Source organism: Osmia lignaria, chromosome 3 (assembly GCF_051020975.1).
Source record: "Osmia lignaria lignaria isolate PbOS001 chromosome 3, iyOsmLign1, whole genome shotgun sequence".
In the NCBI taxonomy this organism is placed as follows: Eukaryota; Metazoa; Arthropoda; class Insecta; order Hymenoptera; family Megachilidae; genus Osmia; species Osmia lignaria.
In genome coordinates, this window is record NC_135034.1 from 6,428,423 (window position 1) to 6,453,677 (window position 25,255).

At 40.8% G+C, this 25,255-nt stretch overlaps 1 protein-coding gene across 4 annotated transcripts in view; it reads right to left on the bottom strand.

Annotated features, from left to right (window-relative positions):
* LOC117605200 (uncharacterized) overlaps positions 1 to 24,876 on the bottom strand; it is a 57,993-nt gene extending 33,117 nt beyond the window's left edge. For 2 of the 4 annotated variants that reach the window (XR_013065209.1, XM_076693175.1), the window contains exons 1-5: positions 24,473 to 24,876; positions 24,238 to 24,402; positions 22,556 to 22,676; positions 12,240 to 12,448; positions 9,402 to 9,844 (exon numbers count right to left, since the gene is read on the bottom strand). Coding sequence is in view for 3 of the 4 variants with exons in the window: in XM_076693175.1 (XP_076549290.1) it covers positions 9,402 to 9,653 (252 nt within the window). In the remaining variant the exon portion in view is untranslated. Of the gene's footprint in view, positions 1 to 9,401; positions 9,845 to 12,239; positions 12,867 to 22,555; positions 22,677 to 24,237; positions 24,403 to 24,472 lie in introns of those variants that run through there. The other 2 variants (XM_034326223.2, XM_034326222.2) reach the window with 2 other exon arrangements.
* Between the last annotated feature and the right edge of the window lie 379 nt (positions 24,877 to 25,255).

Below are 25,255 nucleotides of genomic sequence, written 5' to 3' on the forward strand. Positions count from 1 at the left end.
CGCGAACGTAAAATAACGGGGTAGAAAAGAACGCGACGGTAGCCGGATGTATCTCTGTCTTTGCCGTATAAATCCCTCAGCGACCCATAAACGACTAACACCTCGTTCATCATGCGCGTTTCCTACCACCGCTTTCCCTATTCCCGGTGCAAGATATCAAACTAAATAAACATGCAGAGCAATCTTTTTAAATAATGCTTCTTTTCTAATTAACTGAAACAGCCATGCTAAATGCTTTGTTCGATTACCAAGTTAATTAACGGTAAGGTGGCCACTCGTACGCTCCATCTTATCGTGACGTTAAATTACATTTTTATCGTGGCAGCGTAATTTGTTCTCGCGGCCGTACGAAACTATGCCATGTCCTAGCTCCACGGAGCAGAAATGAAAATAAGGACCAACGGTCACGATTGGAAATAAGAAACGTATCGTGGTGTTAAGCGATACGAATCACACGTTCGTGTTCTTTCTGTTGTCCCTTATACTAGATTATTTAGGAACAATAGAAGACGCGATACAAAAAAAAAGGGAGATGAGAAAAGCATTGCGTTAGTCTCGTCCCTGCGGTGGTCGTACGATATATGTATGCGAGCATACGACGCCACCATAAATCGCGGGACATCCGTAAATGCCATCCCACTTCATTTTTCATGCCTCCCCTTGTCTCCGGGGATGCACGCTTCGCAAATGGACGAGCCAATGTTCTCGTCGTGGAATTGGTAAAGTATATTCGTTCAGCTTCCTGTTTGTACGTTCTACGAAAATTACGTACGCAGCTAATGATAACTTCTATATTCGAACGCGTAGCGCGAGTTTTAAAGAACATTCTACTTGAATTTATATCGCCAAGTGGTCTTCGCCGTGGAGTTTTAGCTTCTTATAAAATATTCCATTCCATTTCGCGTAACGACACCCGACTCTGTTTATAGACAAACTGAACACCCCGACACAATGAGAAAACGTAAACGAAAGCTATCAAATTCCACCCCTTAAGACGCTTAACCGAGGAAACTAGCCTTCTGCGAGGGAACCCCTCTTCTCTCGAACCGGCTCGGAATAATTCAGGAAATCGTGCGGTTTCACGGTGTCTTTGAGCCGAGGGTGACGAGAAAAAGGCATCATCCTCGCCAAGGGGTTGGTTCATGGGCAAAAGGCACGGACTCGAATTAGAAGAGTAAAACGTGTATACGAGGGAGGCGAACAGATGCGTCTGTGTCTGTATGTGGGTGTGTGAAATTTCCATGCATAATTGAGGCCTGCTTCGTTACGAAGCTGCCTCTACCACCTAGCCTGTTGATCGCGCCACGATTCCCTCTCGCACTCTCCCTACTAATTAGTATTTGAAATAATGCCCGAGCCTGCGAGCTGCCGGTTGCTGTTTGCAGGCTCAGAATATTCTATTATATATCGTCCAATTATCTCGACTCGTTGACAAGTTTAACTTGTCCTTCGTTAACGCGGCAAAACAAACCCACCGAAATCTCTGCATTTCGATCCCTTTATTCATTTTTATTTCTCATCGATTAACCCTTCCTATGTTTAATCGTCGCGTCATATTTCGGCGTTTATTCTAATTGAAAATTAATTGCAAATTCTTTATCTCGGAACGCGAATCTGAGCGGAGAGAATGTTTCAATTAGCAAAGCGATTGCAACCCGTGGTAGGAGAAATAGAGGAAGCAAAACTTTGACGCTTCGTCTGGAAACAGCGTCGTCGAGAGGAAATCGAGATTGGGCGACTGTCACCGACACTGGCGTACATCTGATTATCATTCTGTCGTCTTTATCCTGAATTCCTTTCATAGTTGCTCGCCGTGCAAGAATCTTGGCGCAATTAAGGCGGATGCGAAGCTATGCGCCCCTCTTAAGAAACGACGAGAGCCGAACTAGAACCGAGAAGGAAAGCGATGAGAACTCTAGTGTGCGATCGAAATTGCCTACCACCGTGACCGATAACCTCGCGTTATATTCATACGCAGCCGTGCGTGTCGATACCAGACAATTTCGTACACGACACCCGGTAATTAATCACCGTTCACGTTTGTCTTTCATTTCAATGAAACGTTGCGAACAAGCCACATCAACTGGCCATAGATTATAGATGAAGGAAATTACTGCTACGGTTTATCCAAAATCTGAATACCAACAGCGAGAGGAATTTCACTACGCGACTTTGTTGATGAATTTAAACATAATTTACGATAGCAGAAGAAAGAAAACTTGGAAATTTCTTCTCCGTTAAACAGGAAAAGCACGACTTGTGAATTATTAAATGCGAGCAAATAATTAATGGCACAAATTAAATGGTCAGTTAGTATATAAATCTACTTTCCAAAATTGTCGGTATAAAAATACTAAACAGTCAGTACATAAGTAGCGAATGGTCAGTATAAATAAAAAACAACCAGTATGGAATTAATTACTAGATTAGGTTATATTTAATTTATATTTATATTTACCATTTATGTTTAAATACTGGCAATTTAGTATAAATACTGACCAAAGGATTTAAATACTGATACTTAATATTTAAATACCGACAAAAAGGGATTAAAACACTGACCAGTAAATTACAAGCCATAATTAATTAGCGACAGGTATATAGAGAAGAAGAGGAGGAAGTATAGAGGAAAGAGTACATGCACGGTCGTATGCAGTATCTCTGATAATTAATGGCAGTTAACTTGGGTAGTGGGCCAATAGTGTACGTCAGTTGCACCCGTAGAAGCGTCGTTACGAGACCGTTCGACCAATACGAGTAAAGTTTTCCAGCCGTTTCACGAGTTGACCGGATTTTCCAGGGAAAATTTTACGGTGAGTCGACCGTTTCGAAAAGAAGGGTGAGCAGGAAATTTTCACCGGCAAAAAGAAAAGGGCGAGCGTTAACCGACTGGAAAAGCCTACGCGCTCATTTTGTCAAAATAAATTATATCCTCCTTTCCGACTTAATCGAGGTTATTAAACTAACGTTTCAAAGAAGTAAGCTTGCGAAAAGTTAACGCGTTGATTTAACGAAACGGCTAGTTGGTGATTAATGTTAACACCGCGAGACAGAGAAAGGAAAATAAAGGAATGAAGCGGGAAACAATGGAACACGGCAATCAAGGTGATGCGATTTTGAACAGTGTTCCCCCTTTTCATCGCGACGAGCAACGACGATTTGGTTTTTGGTGAAGCTGCTCGTAAGGGCAAAACTGCCGAGCAAACAGCTCGGAATGATGACGCGGTAACCAGGGTTATCCGAATGTTTCACCGCAAACCGAAAACAAACGAACGGAACGAGTTGGCTTGGCAAACAACGAACGTTTCGACGACCGATGATCCAATCTGTCGATTTTTCCGCAACCACGGCCGCCCTCGTGTCAGCGTTGCCCGATAGAAATTCAAGGGTTCGTCACCCCTGCGGTCGTTTCACCGCATTAAATTGTTTGCCGGTTCAAGAGTTGTCACGTGTCGGTTCGAATATTTTTCCTACCTTATCAAGTATTAAAAAAGATATATAAAATTCCAAGAGAAAGGCGTGACCGTCAAAGTGTTAATGTAAAATTCAGAACGTAGCAGCGGAGGCTGGTTATCCTAATTAAAATCTCTAGGCGCCCGTTTCCCCTTAATCAGCTAAATTCCGTCGACTCGCCCTATCTCCACCACCGCAAACTGCTCGAATCCGTGGAACAGCTTTACGAAAGCATAATTGTTTGTTGCTCCCGCTAATTTACCTTCTTACTCTCCTCATTATTCCCTAGAGGATGCGTCCAAGCTTTCCCCGCCATGTTCCTTTGACGTTTCTCGGCATAATTTCTTGTAAGAAGCTAATCTAAAACACGGCACAAGTTCGTTCTCGAGAACGACGAAATTTCAAGCACGAATTAGTCAATTTAATGTTGCAAATTTCATCAGTTCATTTAAAATACTATGTCTCCCAATTGCTCACATTCTAAGTTTCTATTGTAACTTAAAAATTCCAAGGTTATCACGCAAGTTTCAACCCGCGAAGCAAGCAATTATTCACACTCCCATGCATACATTTCCATGAACCAGGTAGCTACGTTTTCTATTCGAACGTGGTGTCTTATTTAAATGCAAAGAGAACCTTCCTAATGAGAAAATTAGCCGAGCCACGTCGGGTTGTAGCTCTACCGAAATTTCGCATAAACGAAACGCCAAGTCGGAAATGAAACAGTATTCGTAATCGTAAAAATCTTTCCTATCGTTAGATATTAAATCTATAAATCAATTGGTAACAAAATAAGCGATTTTTCTATCTTTTCTCGTTTGACGAATGAACTTGCAAAATAGAAAAATTCACCAAAAAAATCAACCGTGCTTCGCGTATATTTACGGTGTTGCGTTGGTTCAAAACAGCTTTGTGAAATCCAAGAATTAACGAAGCGCAGTGAAATAATTCCGTGCAAAATCCGTGAAATAATTCCACGCGTTCGTCGCAATTGTTCACGCGACCAGCGATTCTTTGGTACGAGGGCACCGTGAACCACGACAAAAGCTAAGCCGCCTGTATTTTTTAACGACGCTGAATTTTACAACAAAATAACGTTTCCTCTTTATTCGCGTGCCGCAAAAGGAAAAACGAACGATGAGATAGTTTTCATGATGAAAAACAAAACAAAGAAGGAAAAGGAAACATACGTTGGAATTCGCGATTTTACTGTATCGTTTACGATCGATAATAAAGGGAATCGTTCGAAGAAACGAACAAAGGAAAAGGAAAGTATTTCCTTGGTTTCTTTGGTCGGAAGAAAAGACTTTCCTTTGGATAAGGATTTTCTTCGCGAGCGAACCCGGTTCAGGATGAAATTTACGAGCGAACTGTACGCAATCACAGGTCTCGTTCATGACCTTACACAATAGAACCGTGATTGTCTCTTCTCTGACTTCCTATAGATCGCCATTGCACGAAGAAACTTGTACGGAAACTTAAAGTGCTTCTTTTCCGAAAAACAAAAGGAGCACGGACGCTTTTTGAAGCGTCCTGACGTACAGGAAGGGATTCGACTACTCCGTCTGACCATTCGCTTACTCCTTTCACTTATCGTTCCGACAACTCTGCGCTGTCCAAGAAAATAGGATTGCTACAGGAAATGCGGGCAAAAATCTCGAAAAATTTTATACTGACATCAAGCTTTACGGTTCAATGAACTCTATTTTCGTTTTTTAAACTAGTTCATCCGTAATTTGTATACGGTGGAACGAGAAGAAACTACCGAGTTCATAACCGAGATCCAGTTAACTGCAAATATATTCAAGCTTTAATCTGTAGCCCGTGACAAGATTAGTCGAGTCTTCTATAATATGCGATCTTTTCTTCTTTTTTCACTGTTTACCACTTCCCAGTATTTTTTAATTTAACTGTCGCCCGCGGCTGCTCGCGCGGATCTAGATGAATACTTTGCATCGATATTAAAATTCTTTCGAAGCGCTTTCAGAGTTCGCTAACTGTAACAGCTTCGCCGCCATCAAAGACATTTTCAGTCTCTTTTCATACTCGAAAAAAGGACGCTAGAGTAGCTATCTGTTTTTTTTTCTCCTTTCAACCGGGAGTTAAGTTAAAAACAGTCCGTAACGGAGCATCGAATTACACAGTACCTAGTGTACTTTGGGACAACCTAGGCTTCCCTTGATTAAAAGTAAGCGTAAAGGGAACGATCCAACTCGCAACTTGCTGTCTTGTGGACAAAAACAGGGTAAAGCACAGGCTCGATATCGTGTCAATTAGAGAGGTAATATTACAAAACTAATCCTCTCGGTTCGAATCAGTCAACTGGAAATGGAACAAGGTGTTCCGGTGGTCCTTTGTTTCGTCTCTCCGCTCGACTCGAATGGAACCGATGTTTTCGTACAAATGGAATTTCACTCTCGATCGATCGATCGATCGGAAGTACTGGTAACGAACTAAATAGCCGATTTAACGGGCCGTGTCGTATTCGAGCACGACCGTTCGACCGCTAAAAAACACGCGGAACGTTCTGTATCCTAGCTGAAACATCGTGCCGGACTCGCTCGGAAACGGCCCGCGCTTTTTTCCATGGACGAAACAACACATGGTAATCGAGCAAATGAAAACTCGTCGGGCAAACGAAAGAAACAACAGGGACGGAAACGGGACAGGTTGAGTGGATGTGGGTTCCATTCGATCGCATTCGTCGCACCGTTTCGACGAAAATAAAAATAAAAAAAACCACCCGAACAACAGAGAAAAAAAGAAAAAATAAAGGGAAAGAGAGAGTAGATGGTGCTGTTTCGCTGCCATTTCCATGGAAATTGAGCACTTCGAGAGTCGGCAGCCTCTCGAAACCGGCTTCGAGTTACTCGACAACTCGATTCGCGTTTTACTCGTGACGGGCTAGTTTCAGTCCGAATAAAAGACAAAACAACCGTACAGGCACGGACCATTATTAACGCCAAAAAATAACGCGGTTCTCCCTTAATCGATCCCGATGGTTTCGACACGTTTAGAGAATTACACAACGTAGCCGTCAAACAGGGTACTTGACCATTTCTCTAAGGACCATTTCACAATGATATCGCGTTGCACCTGTTAAACGATCATCTACAGTGTATCATTATTTCATCCCCTAAATGTACAACTGATATCTGGTAAAAGGAAAAACATCGCAGGAAGATTGGGTTGTTCGTACAAATTTACAAATTGATTGTTCTTCGATATAGAAATGCTTTTCACAGTTTTCAACAGAATTCTATCAATTTCCACCGTGGACGTAAAGTCGAATCGAATGTCCCGTGTTCTACATAGAAGCAATATTGAAAGTATATACCTACATACGCGCGTTCCTTCCATTTAGAGAATGAATGAACATGACTAGCGAATACGAAGAGAAAAAAAACTGAACGATGTAATAAAATTCTATGAAATCCTTTATTCTTCGCACGATCTATCTCTGGAACCTGAAAGGACCAGAGAGATCTTTCAAAGTTCCGGTTCACAGCCACCCTTTATCTTTTCGGTGGAAGAAAACGAAAAGAAGGGAGGATTCTTTTGAAAGTAAGCTTTCAGAAATCCAAAGGCGATTTTACTGCAGTAAGTTCCAGTTAAACTTTCCGGCTCTACTTCAATTAAGGACGAATTCAATGATGTAGATAACGAATATGTTTCAAGAATAGTTTCGAGTCCCTGTGTCGTCGACCGAGCGAGAAAAAGGTGGACAATTAAAGTATTAAAATAAAGTGGTAGAAGAAGTTAAGACAAATGTGACACGGAATCTATGATCAGATGGAAAAGAAATAAAGATAGAGATTGGATTTAAGAAATACAACAAGGTGTATCAGTGGAACGGGCGGAAGGAATTCCAAGACAGGAAGATTACTCTTCGAGGAAACTAGAACGCCGTGTAACGTTATTGCTCCTCCGACTGAAAACATACATTCTTTTTCGAGATATCATCCTCGGGGAACGTCGCTTTCGACGTACCGTTCTCTCTATTTTCAAATAAATGTTTTCGATAGCGATTCTTGGGAATCGATGAGAAAACGAAGAAAAACTTCACGTTGCAAGAGTGATCAGGATACCAAGTCTTGTTTAACCCTTTAACTGCGGGTACTTTTAATACAGCCAATTAAATTCTAATTTTAAATTATATTACTGAAGTAATATTCTATTTTAAAAGATTTTTTTAAATTTTATTTTTATTTTAGCGGTAAGCCACAGCCGCTATTTGATATTAGCAAAAATTAACATGTTGTTTATATACCACACCCGCCTCTGGCTATAATTTTAGTATGTGGTTTATAAACCACACCCGCAGTTAAAGGGTTAATACGGAATGTTTAATGATTCAAAGTTTGTCAAAATATAAGTGTAATGCCGAAAGGGTACTGAACAACCTTTCGAAAGAAATTTCGAGTTGATTTACGAACAGGATTCTAATTAAGCGAGTTAACAGGATTACCATACAACCAGCCACAGCAGCATCCGTAAGACGGAAGCCGGTTCGTTAGCTACTTTTGAAGTAAATCGCAGCTTCCGGTCGTCGAATTTACGAATAATATTCGTTCGATGTAAATTTGCAGCACGGTCGAATGCAAAATACCCTTAGCCTTTTTCTTTCCCGTTACTTTGAAAACTTTGCTCTTGTTAAAGGAAAAGGGTACAAGACTTACGGTGTGGCGCAGTACTCGTTAAACTGACAAAGAAATATACCAAAGTGTCCCCTACCAATTTTAATGAAACTTCGTAGATTTATTAGGTAGGTGAAAATAAGCGACACGTATTATTTCATAAAGCTATAACTTAGGTTAAGAAGGACCTTAAGACTTTTCTGTTTTACGCAACAAGCTAATAATTCAATGAGTTCAAAGTTAATAAGCAGATTGTAAAAATCGGGAGAAAGAAATTTCCGAGATTTTTACTTCGTTTTAAGATACGATACGAAGTTTCACGGTTGATTCGAAATATTAACTATGCTTTGAGGTAACGAAATATTCGAAGCGACGAAAGTTACTCGGCCGAGAATCCGACGAATCGATGTAACTTCGCGTAGGCAGAAATCGTTCCTCGACAAAGATATTCCACGGGGGTTTAACTCGCGCACCGTTCGCTCGCTAATTGCCTCGTAAATATTCCACTCTGTCTTTTCAGCCGACTTCCACAGCTACGGCGTAAACTTTGAAGTTCGCGTCAGTCGATACTACGATATACGTATATTAATTTCCTATGGAAATCCGACCAAGGCGTCGGCTGAAGCGGCAATAATTTTCAGATTAAAGGGATTCCGTGAAAATTGGTCAAACTAGGATCGAAACGATCATGAAACACCCAAGTAAACCCCTTTACCTTTGCCTTTGACTTTGCCTTTACCTTTACCTTTGCCTGTACTCCACTTTGCCGTGTAATCATTTTAATTAATCCAGACGAAGACGTGATGTTTCATTCGCGTCGAAAGAAAGGAAAATGCGAAAGGTTTAAGGCTTGATTTATATTATCCGTTCAGACCCGAGGTACAGGGAATTTGCATGTTTTCTAAAGCCAACTGTATTCAGTTTTCTTAACGAACGTTATCGAAACGGACACGCCTAATAATACGGTGCACGCGTGGTTTTGCATTTGCCGAAGCAAATCTGGAAGCTTTGGAAATGGTAAAGCGATGATCGCGTTGCGGCTTATCAGAGAGGTAACACGCATTTCGGTAACAACTCTATCGATACCGTCATCTGTCAATGACACTGACGCATGGGGTTGCGTTGTTCCAGGATTATTCGACGTTACACCATTAGACGGGGTATACTGCTAGGCAATTACAAATCCGTTCGCAGCCTTACTTAATTTAAGCGCGGTTCAGGTGCTTTTTATCGTTTGGGATTAAAAGAATGTTGACAAGCATTAAATTGAAAGCGTAAAAAGATGGGGAAAATCGTATGTGATCGACTCACCGTTCGCCTGAGGACAGTCCTAATGGTCTCAACTTCCTGCCTCGTTGGCCAGCGTGTATAGACGACCCCGCTGAGCAGCAGGACAAAAACGGTGATCCAAATCGTCCATGCCAGGACGTTCCTCGTCCTGGCAAGAAGCTTCTGGGCGGTCCTCGTCGAGATCACTTCTTGCGGTGGTATCTCGAGCTTCTGCGCTTTCCTCAGTATATCCTGCAGCCGTCTCTTAGCCTGTTCCACATCCGGCACCCCCATTTTCTTTATTTTTATCGTGCCTCCACCCCGTTCGTTGATCCGTGGCCTCGAGTTCTGACCTCGCAGGATCGTATCCTCGTCGCTGGCACCCACCACGGTTCAGGCTCAGGATGGAGACATTAAGAGTAGCAAGCTCGTAAAGGCGTTCCGTGCAGGATCATCCTCGTGGAAAACGGCGAACCGTCGATTCCCTGGAAAATTTTACCCTCCCTCAGTTTCCTCCTCTAATTTCCTCTCTATTGTTCTTTCCAACATTTTCATCGACTACCGATTCCAATTGAATTTCGTACCTCGATTTTCATCGTTACGTTAAGCTCCGATCGATTTTCCAATCGGTTTCTGTTACTACGCTGCTATTTTTCACGTTCACCGACAGAGGGATAGGTAAAATCAACTTTCTCGCAAGTACAACGCAAGCTGGCTTACCAAAGATAACTTACAGAATGTTAAAGAACAAACTTTTCGCGTTACAATTGCAACAGTCGTGAATTATTTCGCGTAACAAGCGCGTGTAAAGTTTGCGACGACGCGACGGTTTAAACAACACCGGGTATAAGGGTGTAAGGGAAATAGGTGGAAGTGGAGTAGAGGTTAGCCAAGTGATCTGACGTTAAACGAGTCGGCACTTAATTCCGTTGGAGGAAGTTGCGACCAGAGATCCCCGTGCGTTGCCTCACCCCTTTAATCGATTCTGAAATTATTCCCGGCGCACCGCGGTAATTACCTAATAATTCCGGGATCGATCCACCGACAGGAACGATGCAGCATACAGAAAGAGCACGAAGGGGTAGCGGAGAGAAAGGGGGCGAGACTCGAACACCCCCTAATTTCTAGCCCCGCGAAAGTTCGACCCACTTTCAAAGCAAGCTTGAATTACAAAAGGTTTGTTCAGACGCGGCTACGTCTCGCTTCGACTAATTATTTTCTCCTGGATTCCACATTTTTCTCCCTTTTTCAAGATGGAACAAAAATTACTTAATTTACAAATGTGTACGCGCTTACTTGGTCGCGCGGCGAATTTTAATTACAATCAGTTTATATCAATTTAACAACGTCGCGCAAGCTCGCGTCTCGGCGATAATTAATTTCTCGTATAATTCTCTTAAAATTGCTCTTCGGCTCTCGTACGCGTACGTTTAAATTTCCTTCAAGAAAGTTTCGCCGCCCTTCCCTTCCCGAATTATATTCAAGCATCGAAGCGGGAAGGAAAAAAAATCTTTTGTGAATCTTTCAGAAAAGTTCCCTACCCGACCAACTTCGCAACGAAGAACGTTAAGGGGGAAGAGCAGTTTATCTTCTTGGAGGAACTTTTCTCTTGTATGCCGAGGAAATACCCTTTCGATCAAACCACGCCAACGAACCGCAACACCACGAGAGAAGCGCTCTTCTCCATCAAGATTCTCTTCCCCCTTTCTCCAACTCTCTCGCGCCCTCCACTAGAATTATATCTATCTTTATACCATTCTTAATCCGAACGTTCTTCGCGAAACATTTTTCTTCTAGAGATTCATTGCTTCCCCGATGACTGATGAAATTCTTAATGGAAGCATGATAAAAGGGTTACGGTTAACGATGACTCTTCTCTCATCTGTCTATTTCCAAACCTTTGATACCGTAGAATTTCAAATTACTTTGTCGATTCAATAAATCGTAAATTAATGTTCGCGCATCGAGCTTGAAATTAAAAAAAAAAAAAAGAGCGAATAAATGCCCGGCTGCAAAAGCATCAAGTATTTGATAATTGACGAAATTCTGAATGATTCTGGTGGTACTAAAAAAAACAGCGTAATTGGGGTGCTCGCTACTTTTCAAACGTATTCCTGCAATCAGCCCCGGTACTCAAACGGTTAAGAGCGGGGCTTGAAAGTGTATTCGAGCGATACGAAGTGCGTTACTCCCGCGAAATTATTCGCGACGATACCTCGCCATTGGCGTTCAATCGTTTTTCGAATACGAACAACGTTATCCAAATGGAAAGCCCTCGTGTTGTGCTCGCGTTTGCAATCGTTTAACGTCCACGTTGATGCGAAAGCAATCTTCGATCGCATCGACTAAAAGAGAGATTCTGGTTTCGATTTATCCGCGATGAATTTTTTATTCTTTTTATTACAGCATGTTGCAAAAAATCGCAAAGCATCGAAGCCAGAAATTTGGCGTGTTATCCCAATGTTAGAGGGGTGCATTAAAGGGTTTATAGTTTCGAGGTCGATGCCGTGGCGTAACAGTCACACAGTTAATCGTGCGTTTACGAGCCGAGCGTAAATAAGTTCCCGTACAACCTCGGTTCCCTTCAACGAATAAAGTTACCTTGTGTTCCGCGAAATTTCTACAGAACACGTTCGATGTTTACGCGTTGTAACTCGTTACAAAGTTCGACGGCTAGCCCCGAGCGATTTCTTCCACACCTACACCCAAATGGCTTCGTTGGAACACTAGATATGTATGAACAGAAGTAGGTGAGGCAAATCACCAAATGTAAACACACCGTGTAAATCCACCCTAATCGAAACGAGCTTTTATCGACACTGTTTTCTATCGTAATCGACAGACGTTGCAAAATTAGCGAGAGCGTGACTGTTAACTTACGTTTGTCAGATTGTACCCCGATGATCGTTGGTCCGTCGTGGGGTACGTTGCGTAATTGGTAACGAAACCACCCCCGGGGAACGTAGTCCTGGTTCACGGTAGAAGACGTGGGAAGTTAAGATACGCTGATCCCTGTCTTGGATGCTGTTCGTACGAAGGAAACATCAACAGGACCATTTATCCTCCGAGTTGTAGCTCGGGTGCACCGCCTGTCGCAGCGAAACACTTTTGTTGTTTGTAGATGTTAAAAAAATAAAAACGACTGGTGACACAGTCGACGATCACACTTCACGTATAAAGAGAAAGATATCACGAAACGTTCGAATGGAGTTTTTTAGGATGATCTCGCGTTGGTATCGATAAATCGCGAGGCGAAAAGGTGGAAGGAAAGAAGGTCACGGAAGATACGATCGATCGTCACCCGAGCGAATACGGATAAGAACTGAGCGGCCTCGAAGAGGGTTGCTGTCCTTATAGATATAGGACAGGTAGGTAACGCACGCGCAGAATATCGTCGCGCATGTACTATTCGCGGTCGTTCCACTGCGCTTTCATGCTGCGGACAGAGAGCAGAGCTGGATCCGACGGAAGAAAAGCTTTAAAGATCGAAGCTGATTGGTCGATCGTGACAGGAAGCGAGGTAGACGAGGACGGAAAGTCGGTCGTTCGGTCAGAAAGCGACAGTGGGTAAGGCGTATGAACCGGCTAAATGCCCAGGGAGCCCCGCAACATCCTGGGCCATTCGTGGATTATCAACGGCGCCGGATGAAAAAGTAATTTACAGACGGTCGTTTAATTTCGATCGCGCCACCCTTCCGCACGTTTTATGCCTGGTCACGTTCGACCCTCTGTTTGTCGATGTTTATCTAACCAGAGAAATTTTTATACCGTCACGCGTCACGATAATATTGCGCTTTATACCCGTAAGTGGATGAACGATACGAATGCGAGATACCGTTCCAGAATTATTTATCTCAACGATACGTATTTCATTTATCACGGAGGAATTGAAATTCGTATAACAATACCAGTGTTGTTTTTCACTTCATTTTCTTTTTTTTTTTGCGTTAATTAATCAACGTTATTGACACGGTATCCGATTTAAAATAAACGCACTCTGTTTTAATGATGTTTTACACCAGCGAACGTAAAGCTATTTTTTTCAAAACCTAATTACTATGTTACACGAAGGTTAATTGTACTTCATGTAATTTTAGTGGTACAAAATTCAAGTGGGTGTAAAAAGTTCAAACGTAAAGTTTTACGGCGAACGTCTTTCTTAGACATGCTCGAACAATTTCGCTGTTCATCCAACTACGGTTACGAGAACAAGAAGACAGCTTTCGATGGCTATCATTTTCAGTACCTATACTTTTCTCCCTTTGATTCGCGCATTACCGGAACCTGTTGCGAAACATTTAAATCTTCGAGCCTCATTCTTGGATAAAGAAATCGATATCTATTTACTAATTGCTTCTACACTATTTAACAGCAGTTCGAATTTCGCCGTTTAACGATTCGTTTATTTCACTACTTTTCCTCGTAATTTTCATGAATAATTACATATTTATTTCTTCGCGAATTTTCTCAGAATTATCAGTAATAGATTTAATTCACGAATGAACGACACACATAAAATGCTCCCGATGGTCACGCGTCGTTTTCACCTGTTTTCATTTCCGCTAACGTTTATTCGCTCCTCGAGGAGCTTGACAGGAAATCGATGAGAGTTAATAAGATTAAAAGACTTGGCGCTCGAAGCGAAGAAAAGCAATTAGCTCGTAGAATTTAAGGGAGCGTCGATGGCATCGATAATAAACGATGCAAATATTTTTTCAATCAAAAACTTCGCCGTCCAAGTATTCTTTTTCTTTTCTCCGTGTTATTATTAAAATTTACGCGCTTAACGAAGAGGTATAGAAATTAAATCAAAGGAGGAAAGTGTGCTAATAAAAAATGTTACGCGAAGGATAAAGAACAGGCGAAAGACAAACTTGTCGAAAGAAGTGGCAGCGTGAAAGTTAATTTTCGTTCTCGTCAAGAATTTACGTTCGCGGCACCGCTTCGCCAAGTCGTTAACCGGGTGTCGTTATCGTTCCTTCCGGTTCACACTGTGGCTGCAATTATTTTTCTTTGCTCCGTTGAAGGGAGACAATCACAGGGATAAGTCGAGAAAATCAAGCAAGAAGAAAATGGTTTCTCATAGAAATAACGCGTTGCGTTAAATTAATGTCGAGCGCTTTAATGTTAGCAATCGACCGTGAAGATAACGAGATAGTTAATTAATTTCAAATTTTCCGTCCTGGAAATTTTAAATGTCACTCGACAAAGAGACGAAAGACGAAAAGCGAAACGAGAGCATAAAACAAACAGACACAGAGGATCAGATAATTTGATCGGTATAAACGCGTTTTGAAAGCTTTTGTGTTCCGCGCGAAAATGAGAACTCGAATATTCAGATCGGAATAATGAGACGCAAAATGAATACGTGTACAGGACGATATTGGGTTACTATCTATCAAATGGTCGATTTCGAAGTGTATCGAGTCTGACACGATTCGATGACATAAAAATACAAAGGAATCATTGGCCAGTGAAGCAAGATAAATGTGCAGTTAATTAACATGCAAAATTCTATGGGCCTAAAAGTAGCTTTCGCAGCGTAGATTAATACGTCCGCTTTAGAAAAAAGAAAATTAGATAACGAATAGGAAAGCGTAGCGAAAAGAACACGGACGGCACGAACACGACGCTGGTTATATCGTAGAATTTACAAAGACCCAGAGATCGCTATTCGAGATTCGCGTTAATGCGAAGCATTAATGGAACAAAGAGGATTTTTCAAATAAAATTTAAGCAAGGTACGAACGGTGAACTTATTCGATAACATCGAGACAGTTTTATTTCGAGGAGAGCAAATGGAAATTTTTAATGATTAGAAAAGGAGGAAAGGAAAATTGAGAATAAGGGGAAAAAGTAATTTTTCGATGTGATATCTTGTCGAAAAACGAAAATATAATGAGATACGTGAGGTGGTATCGAGTTTTCAATGGATAAGAAAAAGAAAAAAAGAACAGGCTCCTGTATCGGACAAGACATAAGGGTAAAAGGTACAAGACGAATCTAGATATCGAAACGCAAATTCTCCATGAAACATACACGGTATTGCGTTAAATCTCGCAAATCTGCAGAGAGGGATTTCAGGCACGGGAATCAAACGCGAAGTTACCATTCGATTTTCGATAAAGGCGAGACAAATTTCAAAGGGTAAATGTAGAGTATGTATAAGGTATCGTGACGATAAATGTTTCCTAAGATTTCCAGGAAAAAATATTCTCCTACATTTTCGACTTCTTTCCTAATTAACAATTAATCAGCACTAGTTACACAACACCTCGTGCAAACGAAAGAAAGAGAATCGAGGAGTGCGTATAAACGAATGTTTCTCGGAAGAGAAAAAGTAGGTACATAACGCGAAACAGCGAGGCGAGAGGCAATACGGAAAATTCAGTGGGAAAGTTGAAGCCAAAGCGAGATAACGATCACGCTCGGAGAAGCTGCAATTAACGAAGCATCGTTGACCTGGAAAAAAATTGCTGAAAAGGGAAAACAAAGAGGAGCAAGAGGGAGTTGAACGGTGACATTGCTGGGAGCGTAAGTGTTCCGCGATTAAAAGTTTTTACCGCGACGAAAGTGAAACGACGGGAACGCGGGAGCGACTAGAAATCTCGACAAAGATCGACATTTGAATACCGTGGTCGTTTGTCAGGGAATCGTGAAGGTCCCCACGGGGTACAAACTACCTCGCTACACCCTGCCAGGCAAGCGTGTATTACCTAAAAGGATTGCAAGTTCGAAAACCTTTAGGATAGCTGGTCGCAAACCGCCAGGGCACATTCATCATCCTCCAGAAACCTATAATTCCCTCGTGATTTCTCTATTATCTATATCAGATCATTTGCAATTTCGTAATTCTAGTATTTTCTAGGTATAAAACCAAAACGATATCGTCGTAACTCACGAAGCATTAACGAAATATATACATACATATATACAGGAGAGTCGTTGAAACGGAAGACTGGTAGCTTAATTGCGAGCAATCGCGTGACTCGTGACTCGTGACGAAAATTTACGTCGGGAGGATAATGAAGGGAGAAGAATCGCATTTCATCATTGCGAAATTGGCTTAAGGCGGAGATCTCAGCGGCGATACGTCAAGATTTAATTGCCAGCTCGTCGGGCTTGTCGTCGTATTAGCCTCTCCGCCTCCTCCTAATTTCAATTATTATCCCATTCGTTATTACCCCTGTACCGCCTCTTTTCGGCTCTTCCTACGTGTACCGAAATAAATCTTCTACACCGTTTATTGACCATTTATTTCCTTTTCACTTCCTCGCTCCCCGTTTCATCGCGCGCGATCGTATATTTCTTGTAATTATAAATTAAGCCCGATTAATCAGGAGGGATCGCGATTTTACAAATCAAACGAATCGAGCGAAATAGTATCGCGATTGTGTGTATCAGTAACGAGGATCGGTAGGGTGGAAAACGCGGATGAAAAGGCGTCGCACAGATTGTCGACGGAAAGCTTGCTGTCGCTAGAATAGAAAAGAAGAGGCGACTGAAGCAACGATCCGTGCTAGATGAGGATAATATTCCTAGCTGGCAGTCAAGTTGCTCTATGAATGTTTCAAATGCTGCGCTATGCTACCGGCAAATATCCATACGAAGAAAGGAGGGATAGAAAGCTCAGGATAATATTCAAGCGACGCGAGACGACAAACGGAAACGCGATTATCTTTTTCAGTGAAACTCAAAGTCGCACAAAGAAACCTTTTATAACCACGTAATAGTTGAGTTAAAGAACGGGCTGAAAGTTATTAGATTTCAAAGTTTCATGATTTAAAAGTGTTTGACAAATTTGCGGAAATCTTTTATGGCACAAGGAAAACTATTCCTTTTTTACAGAGAATTTATTCGTCTCCCTTTGCAGCTTCTATAGGAGCAATCAATAGCTCAAACGCAAACTCCCACGTTCGTACGCGTTCATTTATTAACCTATTAACACACTGATTGCCAGAAATACTAATTGAACAGAGCAAGTCAAAGCATTAAATTAAAAAAGATTAATCCGTATTATCCTAGCGTACGTATCGAATAATATATGTATGACTCGATTCAGGCCATACCTACTATTAATCTAATCATTTACTATTTCCAACTCTCGGTGCAATTTTAATAGCGTTTAAAATCCGTTCACTTCCCTCATTTGCTAATTATAATACATTCGTTTTGTTAACGATTTCTTTCTATCTCAAATCAACGCGATAATTTTGTTCAAACAATTTGTATCGATAATGAACGAACATCGATACAATTTTTTTTCCAGCACAGCGCTTAACATCGGCTCGTCTTTGTTCTATGAATTTTAATCGTACGTTTCCATTGAATATATCACGATCAAACAATAGCTATAGACTGGAAAAGTTCTCGTATTCGAACGTTTCTCCCCCGAGCGAGGTCGAGGCTCTTCTTTTTTTTTTCCACCCCTTCTTGCTGGCAGTTTTCGCGTACAAGAGGTTGGAACACTTTATTCCACAGTACAAATTTGCTCGCCGGAAGAATTGAATACTTGATTTCCAATTCCTCGCGTAATGGCGGCGTATCGTTGAAAGCATTACAGCCAGCCAGAGCTTTAAAGGCGCCTTCCTACTTTTTTTTTCAACGGTTCAATCACTTCGTTAATTCCCTGCGGGCAGCCTTTCGGCAGGTTTGTTTGCATATTATCGTCGAAGGAACCGACTTGGATCGATACGATGCATATTATCGAGTTTCAACAGAGAATTGTCCGTCGGACTTCTCTAGCTAGGTTACATCGCTACGAGCGCGTTGGTCATCTCTCGGCATTTCCTACGAATTCTCTCCAACTACTGCTCGGCCTTTTATTTAACGCAAGCAAAGAATTTTTCAGACGTTTCCCGGAGAGAGAACGTTTCTCAACGGGTCTTTCATCCCGTTTGATACAAGGTAAACGAATTTTGTCTCGAACCCTGGTCAAAGACCCTTCCGCGTACAAAGATAAGCAGGCCAAGACAAATTTAATTTGTCCATCTACTGGAAGAACGAAGGGACAACGGATCATCTTGAAATTTTTAGACGAACAACGTCTTGAAAGATTGGACAGGATAAACAACCCTTTTAGAATTTAGAATGTTCTGGTTGGAATTGATCGAAATGTCAAAAATTGTAAATCTTGCAAAATCAAAGATAATGGATAACAGTTGGAAAAGAAATGATTTAAAGGGTGAAGGGATTAAAGAAATCGAAAGGTGAAAGGCGAACAGAAGGTAGGGAATGCAAGGTGAAGAGATCGAGGAGAGGTATAGCTATCCTATCTAGACACAAGCTGCATCCAGAGAGTTTGGAAGGGAGGAAATCTTGGCTCCAGCTTCGAGTCGTTAAGATTTAACGGCGTGTTAGCAGCGAATTAAGTCGTGGCTCGCTTATCCTAGTGATTTCTCCTACATGTATCTTCCCCGACAGTGAACCCAATTTACTAAAGACCGACTGTTGAAACGCAAACCTGTCCCTGGCGCATGCTTAATGAGAAAACAGACAAATTGCTGGCCTCCTTTTGTTCTCCCCCTCATCGAATAAATTATTTTCGGCAAACCGTACGAACAGAACCACTCGCGACGAATGAAACGACGCGTGTCTTAAACACAGAATACCCTTTATGAATATTTAGAAACAGAACGGGTGTTGCATTATACATTCCATTACAACGCGAGAAGTATATAATACATTAAAATAACGAATAAATATTGATAGAATATATATAACAAAATCCACGAGTAAATTATCCCTGTACGTGTTTGTTGATTTTGTTTACACGAACGAGAGGTAGGAACAACGATTTTACCACTTATTATTGCGTGTAAAATTGCTTAAAAACGAACCATGGTCAATACTTGTATTCAGTATTTATTATTCCAAAGTGCTTGAATAAATTCGGTGTCCTCGAGGAAAGAAGAAAATAGGGCAAACGACTTAAGAAGGTGAACAGGTTGGAAAAGAAGAAAAGTATAAAATATTTTTCGCCATCTACACCGTAATCTCGTAGTGTAATGGGATAGAGACGCCAGCTTCGTTTTAAAGTATGAAGAAAAGAAAACTAGAGAAGATGGAAGAGAGTACAAACTTCGTTAGAGCGAAAGATCGAAAGAAGAAGCAAAGGTGTACCAGAGGATTTTTCGAAAGGAAAACAGTCACTCTTTTGTGCAAGTATAATTCTGAACGAAGTTTAGGTGTTATGCGCTACTATAATATGTTCTTCTTTTACCCTGTCAAATTCACGAGCTGTAAAGTCTACAATGGCTAAGTAGAACGACTAAGAAACCCATCCCTCCAGTGATTTTTGTTACCTTCGCAAGACCGTGCGAACTCATTTGCCGAGTTAACGAGAGGATCAAACGATAGTTTGTTTGATTTAAGACTAAAACGTGACCGAATTTTCAATCAGAAACGATGATTCTCCAAGGTTGTGAAGTATTCTGTTCCCCGGTAAAAGGATAGTAATTTCGTTGAGAAACCGGTGCTGTCTTTTCGTTTCGAGATGAAATTAATGACAGGCTGGGAGGCAAATTAGCGTTACGCAGCGCACAAATCAGGGAACGAGATGGTTGAATGAGCGAAAGATAATAAGAAGTAATGGAAAACAGTAGGAAAGTCTGATTGCGAATGATTTGGCTGTCTACTCGAAAACACTTTCCAAGAAACGGCAGCCAGTCGGTGAAGAAACGAACGGTAGGTTGAAAGTTGGCCGGTAAACTCGACGGAGATTTGCCCGTGGCGGATAAACTTTTTAAGGAGATCGTTCGCGTCCTACCTTAACTTTCCCCTTTCTCGCACCTAGACCCTTCATCCTACCGTAAATATTTGCATGTATCATGGGTATACGACAGAAAACAAATGTTATTTCTTACCACCCGCTACTCTACCGCTCTGTAATTTTAACAGTGATCGAGGATGCAACTAAAACGCACTTGTTTATCTTCAAAACATTCAAGAAAAGTATCAAAATTATACCACTTACAACAAAACAGTAATTTTTGTTAATAAAACCCAACTCTGACTGTTAACTCTGAACTTCAAATTTGGAAGCTTTTGAAGTACAAAGTTCTCCGTTTCACGATTCGAACTCAAAAGTTGAAGTTTCAATTTTGAGATTGAAGTTTGAAGAGCGAAGTGTGATGTCCGCAAATTAAAATTCGATGCTTGAAGGTTGAAATTTGAAATTAAAGTTTCGAGTTACAGGTTGAAATTGCGGTCAAAGTTCAAACACAGACTTTCAATCATCGACTTCAGCTTCGTTAATCATAACTCTTCAACTTTCAATATTAACAATTTAACTTTCTCGATACACCCTGCTATTCCGGTCTTAACTCATCGGACCGTAAGAGGTCTACTTGGTTTTCGGTAACAAGCGTAACGATACGATGGAAACGCTTAGTTGCTTGTCAATGGCAAAGAGTCGTTTGTTGTCGTTTGTCGTCGATCCTCGCAAAAAGGGGTACGGTACGAAGGAAATTCGAGATAGAAGTGGTTGCTGGTGGATTCGGAGATACCGAGGGTGAATCTTTGTACTTGAGAGAAGTCTCTTTGCTTTCACGAACGACTCTCCCCTAAGAATTTAACTGGAATTCGATTCGAAAGTTTCCGCGCGGACGCCAATTTCGCGTTTGTACCTCTTTCTTTTATCCACGAATTCGTTCGAACGAAACGAATCACGCTTCACTGACGAAACATTCTCCAAAAAAACGGGACGAGATTTATCGTGAAACGGGAAATATCGACATTTATAACCACTTCAATGGGAGGACTCGAAATAATTCCCAGCGTTTCGTCAAAAACGAAAAAAAAACAAGCGGACATATTCCTTTGAAAATTGATTAAAACCGATTAAACGAAACTAGAAAAGAGCAATCCTATAACTAATTGAAATGATATATGTACGTTCGAAGCATCGTTCCTATTTGAACGAATCAAAATACGATTGAATTTTGAAGGGGAGCCAGCCGGAAATAGACTCACTCGACACATTTTGCACACATCGACACATCGAAAAATCGCTATAACGATTCAAGGCGGATGGAACGGATCGATCTGGTAGAGAAGTATGATACAATCGATACGAGTTAACGTACTTTTACGCGAGCTGCCATTAATTTCGTGCAATGCTCGTTTGTCGTCGAATCGAAACGAGACAACTTATCGTTGAGTTATCGCTGAAGCAATTACAATTAATGTTCGTAATTAGCCATGTTGTTGGCGCACGGTCTAAGGGCGATTTATATTTATCCATCCGAGCCGTATAGTATTAATTAGAACGTTGCAAGTTTAAATTGAAAAAGTAATCAATGATTAATCGTGAATAAAGATCTCTCTGCGCTTGGCTTTCGATGTAATGCAGGCAAAAAATGGTAAATCGACTGGCAGTGTTAATCTCCTTAATAATTGATATTATCGTGTACCGCGCTAAGCACCGCCTGGCTGTATCTACTGTGCAGCAGTCGACGTGTTAACCGTGCGAATTTATTTGGAAAACTGGCAAAAGCTTACACCATTCACGCGCTCCTCCATTACTCGAGTCCCGGTAATTTTCCAAGTGCGAGCTGAAAATTTAGCCGGGGATATATACCAAATCGTATCGCGTTATCGAGGATGCTCAATTAAGCGGGCGTACGGCCGCCACGCCGGTTTGTATAAAGGGTGAATCCAGCAGGATCTAATGCTACCGTTTTCGAGGCTAATTTATGACCAGCCATTGTACTTTGAATGGGGCTGCCGTTGTTATGGAGCGGACCGGAGGGACAAGAACAAACGGCAAAGACGGAAAGAGCGAAAGATAGAGATACGATTCGCGACGAGGGAGAAAGGGAACGAAACAGAAGAGGAAGACTGATAAACAGAGATCCATGGGAGAATATACAAGCAGAAACAGCGAGTACAGAGACATCCTCTCTCCCTGTTTCTCTATTCTTTCTCTTCTTTTCCCGAAGAAGATGGCGAAGGGGATGATGAACAAAGATAGAGAAGAAAAAATAGAGAAAGAGAAAGAGCAATTGCAAACAGCCTGAAGGCAATAGGAGAGAGGATGATACTCGTAGCTGGGCTGGTTTCTGCTGGTAAGTTGGTACCGTTGCATATTGTTTCCTATTCAACCGTTTTACAGCCTCTGGCTTTTTCCAGTTTTCCTATTTTTCTCTTTTTCGTCGCACCAGTTTCCCCTGAATGATACTTTTTCGTCCAATTACCTGCGCTTTAACTCCTTCTCGTTATTCTTCGATATTTACACATTCTACGGTATTCCCTTCTCCGACACGTGTATTCGTACTGTTCTCGCTGACAAGTCCGAACTCGAATCTTCTTGCGAATCTGAAACATTTTATATACCTTTTCTTATTTTAAGAATTCACAACGAAATGACAAGGAGCTCCGAAAAAAGGCCCCTTCACATATATGACATAAGATAAAGTATCTGAAATAAAATTTATACAATTAATATACATCGGAATACATTATTATGAACAACGGAAGGGGCGTTCTTGAAATTTCTTCTTGCCCCCAGCAGGGGTGAAAGTCGTTCGTCGAAGCTGTCTTTAGACGTTCACCTCATAGAATGCACAATGTAGCAAGTATCCGTATATCGCAGGGATATTTCTAAAAGCATCGAGACGCTGCCGTCGTAATGCCCGAGAATCGTAATATCAAAATTGTGAGCAGCATTCGTACACGTTACATACGACAGTCAACGGTACACGATATCTATACGGCGTACATAATATACTATGTTCCTCTTTCCCTTTGCCTTCCAAGACTGTGCACGCTTTTCTCGTTTTTCCTTCGGTCCGTTCTCTTCGAAGAAACGTCGTCGAAAGTATACATACTCGTACAGCCACGTCTCGCCTCGTCCTTTTTCACCGTTTTAATATTACGCGCGTGAGAAGAGATGAATCTCCTATAATTTTCTTTTCTTCCTTCTCTTTCCCGTTTGCGTACCCGCTCCAAAGGAAATTACAACGTTTCCTTCTTTGTTATTCGACTTCCGACATTGTTTCCTCTTTCGCTTTCGGCCATTCTCTATTTTTATTCATAAAATTCAAAGTATTATTTGTTTCACGCTTTATTCAGCTGTATTTAGATGAAATTTTTGTATACATCGACAATTTAGGTCAATTTTTTCCAGCATAGACCACTACCGTCGTAATGAAATTCCATTGAAAATACTAAATTGACCTAAAAATGACTCTGCCACTTTTATCAAGTAACGTTCTTCTGATCGTTCAACCCGAAATCAGCCATTTTGGATAACCATGCCGGAAACGGGGATAAAATTAAACCCTTTTAATATATTATCGATTAATTTCTTATCTTTAAACGTATTTGTAATTTCCGAAGAAGTCCTGAAACGAGCGTCATGACAGTTGGCACGTATCCCATAGATATGAAAGAATCACTGGTTCTTCGTCCGCTTTTTTTATTCCCATCTTCGTGTAGTCGAACGTTTAGTGGGTGGAGAATCATCCACCGACTCGCCGTTTAATTCGCGGCTTCATTTTCTCCGTTTTTTCATTTCTCCTCTGGCACATTTTTCCTTTTTCTCTTCTGAATAGCGCTTTTTCTTTCACTCAGTAAGGTTTTGGTACTTCCTTGTTTTAACCTCAGGCGAAACACTTCAGTCTGTTTCCAAATCCAAAACGTACATACCAGCCTCTTCCTCTTCTCGTCGTACTTTAGAATTTCTTTTCTTTAATCTGATCATCCACCGCGAATTAGAAATTACGAAATAAGAATGAAGTACATTCTAAAGTTGTTAAATTGACATAACGCATTTTTATAAAAACTCAATTACAAAAACCGCCATAAATGAACTATTTCTGAAATTCAACCCCTCTGTCATCTATACAAAAACAGCGGAAACTATTCAACAACTTACTGATCGATTTTCTGAAACGTGTGGTGGCCTATGTCGAGGTCGATAAAGAAGTAAATGTCCATAAAGAAGAAATTGTCGACACCGCCTTTGTTAGTCGTTTTCACTCATCATTTATTTCCATAAACAAAATAATGGGATGCTATATACGTCACCTTCCGCATACACCTACATAAATAACCGTAACATGTATGCTACGATAGCTATATGTATAACTACATAATTAAACAATACTAACCATGCATTCATTATTATTAATTTTCTTTCCGTGAAATTGTATTTGCAATTTGTGGTACGCTTCAGAATCTCAAAGGCATAATTCCTGAAAAAAATATAACAGATATTAAAAAGAAAAAAAAGCATTTTCGCAGCCAATTCGCTCGTATTATTTGCTGCATAATTAATAAATGTACCATAGAAATAATGATACAGTTATTAATTAGTCATCAAATAATAACGATTGCCCGGGTCTCACCACGGGGAGGTTGCTGCGGGTGGAGACCCACCCTACCTCATCCCATCCACCCTCCATTTATGCAAATTTTTATTTTCATTCAATATCATCCTCTTGATGCACATTTGCAAAACGTTTTTGACTGTTGTGCAAACGAACAACAAAAGGAGCATTATTTTTATTTACTACCTACCTATCTACTTATCTATACATATATTTACGTAGATTTTTGCTTTTTATTCCTATCGCAACATTTTTTATTTTTTATTTTGATTACAGATCTGTAATTAATAAATATGCAATTGCATATTTGTCCTACATACTTATACTACTAAGAATGCCTACCTAAACGAACACTCGTAATTATATTAACACTAAACGTACCGAGATTTAATATATACCTATTTGTACTGCAACAAATAAAAATATAAATAAATGATGTAAAATTAATTGTATATATTTAATAGAAAAAGTCATGAAGACAAATGTGAAAAAGCGATAACATTTTATGCGAATTTTCTAATCAAAAGTTTACAACCGGTCATGATACGTTTAGTGTTAAAAATT